Raw genomic sequence first — 6,119 nt, forward strand, 5'->3', positions numbered from 1 at the left:
AGATATCTAAAATGGCTTTCTTACTAGTAACAATCACATTCATGATATCAGAAATTAACATTATCACTACGGAAAATGGAATTATTGATATCAAAAATTAACATTACTAGTAGCAATCCAGTTGTTGATATCAAGAATAGACATTTCAACAAGTGACAACTTAATTCTTGATATCAAAAATAAAGGTTTTTACTAGTAAGAATTGTATTTCTGATAAGTGAAATTGGAATATCAACTAGTAAGAAATCAATTCTTGATATCAACAACCATCAGATTTTGAATGGCAGCCTATGGTGACATTTCACTAGTGAAAATACAATTACAGATATCAAGAATTATAGTTTTTACTAGTGAAATTTAATTCTTGATATCAAGAATTAGTATTTAAGTTGCATGACTTTTCCAGTCCTGTAAAACACTATTTTGAAATTCCCCGATATTGCCTCAACAGAAAGAGGAAACTCCAGTTACGGGCTACAGCTTTAACGTCCCGTTAGTCAATAACTGTATCCCTTAAAACTCGTATTTTAAACGTTTTCTTCCTTGAAAAAAATTCTTAATGCTTTATAATATCTTGAATGTAACTTGATACCCTCGCCTCATTTAGTATGCGTGGTTCTATGAATATGCAAATGAGCCCCGCCTCCACTCACTCACTCAGCTCAGAGATCCACTGGTTGACGATCACACGTTGATCTGATTGGTTACAAGGTAGTTTGTGACGTCAGAAACACCAGCGATTTCAAAGCGTGTGTTTGAGACTGTCTTTGGTTCACTGCAGTTTTAAGGAGGAAATACTCAGCAATGCTGTCGACTTATGAACTTACACATGGTGTGTCTTAAAGCAGATTAAAAACACCACATAGACACATAAACTACATTAAAAGCTGGATTTTCACAAAAGTGCCTCATAAGAACTATTTAGCAGTTAACAAAGAAAGATTCAAATTAGACATTTTACATGACTTTATGAGCAGGCTTAGAGAGAAAAACACATGACTAACGTGTTAAGACTAGTCTAAGCATCACGAGTCTCAGTGGGAAAAACAAACAGCAGGAAATGACATCACAACGGTTGAATGATTCACCAGTCTTTTATTACAGCAAAAATATCTCGAAGTGTAAATCGCCGCAGCTTTCGCCAACGGGAACGGATGGAGCGACTCCTCCACTCTCGCCACAACAACATCACAAACGCGTCCGGTTCACCGAACAATTCATCGTCCGTCAGCTGCCATAAATACTCAAATACATTTGGTATGAACTGTACAATAAGAGAAAAACGTTTCGCACCATTTACATATAAAAAGAAACAATTCTAAAACGAGAGGAAAGAATGTGTGTGAACAGTAGTAAGACTGAAGTGTGTTACGAGCAGGCGATGGACTCCAGCTGTTGCTCGGCTTCGGCCGCCATCGCCGCCGCTTGCAGCTGTTCGGTCTCGCTCTGCAGTCCGCCGCCGGGCAGCTGTTTGCGTTCGCTGTGCATGTTGTTCTCGTGTCTCTTCAGGTCGGACGCTTTGGCGAAGGCCTTTGTGCACGAGTTGCACACGAACGGCTTCTCCCCTCGGTGCCGTCGCTCGTGATCCTTCAGATGCGACTTGTGCTTGAACGCCTTTTCGCACATCTGGCACCCGAACGGCCGCTCGTTGCTGTGAACGCGCTCGTGCTTCTTCAGATCCGGCGCGCGGATGAACGACTTCCCGCAAGCGTCGCAGCGATACGGTTTGAAGCCCGTGTGGATCTTCAAGTGTTCTTTTAAGTGAGCTTGCGTCGTGAACGCTTTAGTGCAGATCTCGCATATGAACGGTCTGTCAGCCGAGTGAAGCTTCTCGTGTTTCCGCAGCCGATTCTCGTCCATGAAGGTTTTCCCGCACACGTGGCACGCTAACTGATCCCGGTGGCCGTAGAGAAGATACTCGAACTTCATGTCGGCGGTTGCCGTCGTCCATCCCGGCGGCTGCTCGTCTTTCACGTCGCCCATGCTATCGGCGAACGAGAGCGTCTGAGCCGCTAATTCTTTAGGTTCGGCGTCGATAGCTTCCACTTCTTGGTCGTAGCAGCTAACTTTGTGCACCTCTTCCTGCGCTAGCTCTTTCAGGATAGCCTCCTGCACTCGTAAGGCGTTATTAGGCGATTTGTCTAAGTCGTGATTGGCTTGCGCTTCCTCAACGATGTCGTCTGACGGCGTGTCGTCTTGGTCGCCGAGCACCTGAACGTCGCCGTCCGGATTCAGCGGAGGATCTTCCGTCGGAAGCCCCATTTTTACCATGTCGTACGGGAACTTCGCGTTCCTAGCATCGTTGTTTTTCTCGTCGGGCGACATGTCGCGTTTCTGTGAGCAGAGCTTATCCAGAAAGCGTATCCCGAGAATCTGCCCGGAGGACATCATCAGATTCACGTCCTTCTTCTTGACCGAGATCTTCGCGGTGTACATGTAGTTGAGCACCTCCTCGAAGATGTCCGCGCGGATGAAGTCGATCTCGATAACGGACGAACTGTCCACCTCGTGTTTCTTAAAGAGTTTTTTGAAGTAGTTGCTGCAGGCCGCTAACACACAGCGATGCGCTCTGAACTTCACATCCTCCACCACGACGGCGATGTCGCAGTGCTCTCCTTCCAGTCGCTGCTCGTTCAGTAGCTTCAGAAAGATGGTCCTGTGCTCATCGTCCACATACTTCACAGTTTCGGACATACTGGAGCGGGATCCTACGGGAAGAGAGCGAGAAATAAGCTTGATTGATACAGAGATCGAGTAGCTTACAAATACAGTGATGGAATCAAATTAAAACTTTGGGACAAAGCATGGTACGTTAAAATAACGTCGTCAAAAATACCGATATTTCGATACTGAAATGGTCGCCGCCTCCTCTCATTCGCTCCGGGTTAAATAGTGCTTGTATAACTTTAGTAATTTCCACAGGTTTCGCAATCACTCGCTGCTCATGACTGAATAACTTCAATTATAAGCATTAATCTGTACAATGAAAACTATCCAGTGTTATTTTACATTTGATTAATTTCTGTAGTATTTCTTACCTGAATACTGATAGACCCACTAGAAAAACATCATTTATCTCTTTATTCTATTGTATTTATTTGTGCTATCGTTTGCAATTTGTTTATTTGTTCTTATTTTATTACAGTTTACTTTTTGTAAATGTAGTTCAACGATTCAAGTCTCCATGTGCGGTGTGAAAGCTATTGTAACATAATGATGGTGTGTATATGGCAGTTTTCCCCGTGGTATCGAACATCGATATTTTTCAAGGTATCGTTTCGAAGTTGGACATTCCAGTATCGTGACAAAACTACATTAAAGTCAGCATGAAACGGAAGTTGTGCTAGTCGTATATCTGAGTGAAACGGCGAGTCAAATGAAGGGCGGGACTTGATTGGATGGTTGTGGTTTGCTATTGGTCAATCTCATGTGAGTGACAGGTTGTCCTGCCCTCTTGCCAGTAAACGTTACTTTTAATTAAAAATTACAAGGCACATTTACTTAAATTATGAGCATAGATAAATTATTTATTAATAAACTGCAATATATAGTGTAATATATAGCAAACTGACCAACTAATTGGCATTTGGCCTTTTTGATTTACAATTTTACTTTCAAGGAACTAACATGTCCAAAAATCATGTTACTATTTTGGCTAATTACTTAAAATATGTACACTTTATTCTATATATTATACAATATATTTCGTATTTACACATATAGCCTAGGTTATGTAAGTTCTCTATGAAAAATTATTATGAGCATTTAACTTGTGTCTGATAAAACCAAACGAATGAAGTCACGCCTCATTTTAATAAATAATCATTTAACATCACATTTGAAAACAGAACATAATGCATTAAAACACATTTCAGGTGGTTTGTTAAAGATCATTGATACCTTAATGGACACATGATGCTTGTGGTTTGTTCTGAATGGACTGCCACGGGCCACAAACGCCAAAACTACTTCATATAAACACAAGAGGTGTGTTTTTATCAAATAAAAAAAGTCGTTTTCCCTCTAAATATCTTCCTCGGCCAATAAACTGAAGTTTAATCGGTGTTTTTTGCCATTTCTGCGCTAGTCTGTTTTGCTTCTCTGGAAGCTAATCTTAGCATTAGCACATAAATAATCGTCAGCCGACATAAAACGAACAAAAACGACCAACTATCGTCCGTCTTTCCCACTACACGAGCCCGGAGAAGCCCAGAGCACCGACCAGCACTGGAGAGCAGCGGAATGTGCTCGATAAACGGGAGCTCGACGGATCGCGGCGCGCTGAGGTGAATTTAGTGGCGCGAGCTGCGCGGGCCATGACGAACACTCCCGCGCCGGGCGCGCGCCGCCATCCCGCGCAAAACATTATGCAATAATTCAGCAGCTGCTTCAGTCTGCTCCAAAAATAAATTTCTTACCTTTATTGTGCTATTTTGATCCACTGTGAAAGTGTGTGTTGAATGTCAGAAAGCCAGTGCAGAATTTTATACTTTGTTGTTGTGTGCGAGGCCGAGGACGAGCACAGGCGGAAGGACGCGCTGCGCCAGCACGGAACTGCGGAGAGCGAGTGACCGAGGCTCGTGCGTAGACACGGGCACAGTTACGCAAACTGCGCAGCCCAAACACTCACACACACACAGGGATGCGCAGGCACGCGTACGCAAATGACGCAACGCAGATCTCTGGAGCGCGAACCATACTGTGACGCGCGGGAGGAGCGAGTGCACGTCCAGATTCATTTACCTCAGAAAGTGAAATTAGTTTAATACGTTTAGACGTATTGTGAAAAGTTATGAAAAAACGTTCTTTCAGTTACATTTGTTCGAAGTTATCTAATAATGTTCTCAAAATGTTATAAATCGTTTATGGAACGTTTTATTCCACGGAAACATTTTATTTGGACGTTCGTCTTATGTTTTTAAATGTTACTACTTGTTTCAGAACGTTAGGAGAACATTCAAATGTAACGTTCCCATAATGTTTAAAGCTTGCTTTTTAAAATGTTTAAAACATGTAACGTTAAGAGAAAGTACAACATTTTATAGCTTAAAGGGGGGGGGGGGTATAATGCCCTTTTCATAAGATGTAAAATAAGTCTCTGATGTCCCCAGAGTGTGTATTTGAAGTTTTAGCTCAAAATACCCCACAGATATTTTTATATAATGTTAAAATTGTCATTTTTGGGTGAGCAAAAACACACCATTTTTGTCTGTCCATTCAAATGCAAATGAGAGGGCGGAGCTTCAAGAGCGCATGTGTTATCAGCTCCTATTACCTCACAGACATGCGCTGAAAATTTCGAAAACTTTTGGCCTTTTATGTTCAAACCGGAGTCAGAAAGATGGAGAGACTCAAGAAGAAGTGACAACATGTAGACAACATTTCTGAACAGTTAGTTGGTGAATTTATTTGTGTAGATTATGTGTAGCTTATGTGTGGTTATCTTCTAGTCATTGATTAGCATATTCTGTCATGATAATCTATAAATTGCATTCCCGGGGGCGGGGTTTATGTAAATTTTAGGGTTAGTGATGTCACTAACCCGGGAGGAATGTCGTGTAGTCCCTACCAGTAGTCCTTAAAAAGCAATTTCTTTAAAAGCAAATATCTCCCTTTGCTTTGAACTTTGAGCGTTGTAACTTACTTTGCAGATGTTGTTTATGCTCAAACACCAACATTACACACTAACTAAAGCTAGAAAAGTCAAATCATAATCAACCACCCCTTTAATGGGAACAGTAGCAAAACGTTCTTAGAACATATTTGTTAGCTGGGTAGGCAAAATAAAAAAATATATTATTATATTATAGACTATAATAAGATTCAAATTAATTAATTAAATTGTGTGGACTATTTACTCGTAAGTACATAAAGTACATGATGATAAAATACCATGATGTTTTGATACTGTGGTACTGAATGATTGCACAATTTCATGGCACTCCTAAAAGATTTCAATGGTGTTACCGTGTCCAAAAACATGATATTACCGTGATACATGATGACCACCACCAAACGAATCAATAATTCATAATGAGAATGACAGGGTTTGTACAGATACTGTAAAATTAAATCTCATTTATCAAAACAATATCTTTACTATCTTTCAAATTCTAAAA

General features: G+C 41.1%; 1 protein-coding gene across 2 annotated transcripts; it reads right to left on the reverse strand.

Moving 5' to 3' along the window:
• Nucleotides 1-853: 853 nt before the first annotated feature.
• On the reverse strand, nt 854-4,613 carry zbtb14 (zinc finger and BTB domain containing 14). Of its 2 annotated transcripts, none has more exons than XM_081352722.1 (2): nt 3,901-4,347; nt 854-2,708 (listed from the first exon to the last, which is right to left on the reverse strand). In XM_081352722.1, exon 2 carries the CDS (start codon nt 2,692-2,694, stop codon nt 1,369-1,371), a length of 1,326 nt encoding a protein of 441 aa, XP_081208848.1. In that variant the 5' UTR covers nt 2,695-2,708; nt 3,901-4,347; the 3' UTR covers nt 854-1,368. The 2 variants fall into 2 exon arrangements, with proteins under 2 accessions (XP_081208848.1, XP_081208849.1); XM_081352723.1 differs by lacking the exon at nt 3,901-4,347 and adding an exon at nt 4,419-4,613 and having other exon boundaries at nt 1,077-2,708.
• Nucleotides 4,614-6,119: the final 1,506 nt, after the last annotated feature.

Source organism: Scardinius erythrophthalmus (assembly GCF_964197995.2).
Source record: "Scardinius erythrophthalmus genome assembly, chromosome: 22".
Taxonomy (NCBI): domain Eukaryota; kingdom Metazoa; phylum Chordata; class Actinopteri; order Cypriniformes; family Leuciscidae; genus Scardinius; species Scardinius erythrophthalmus.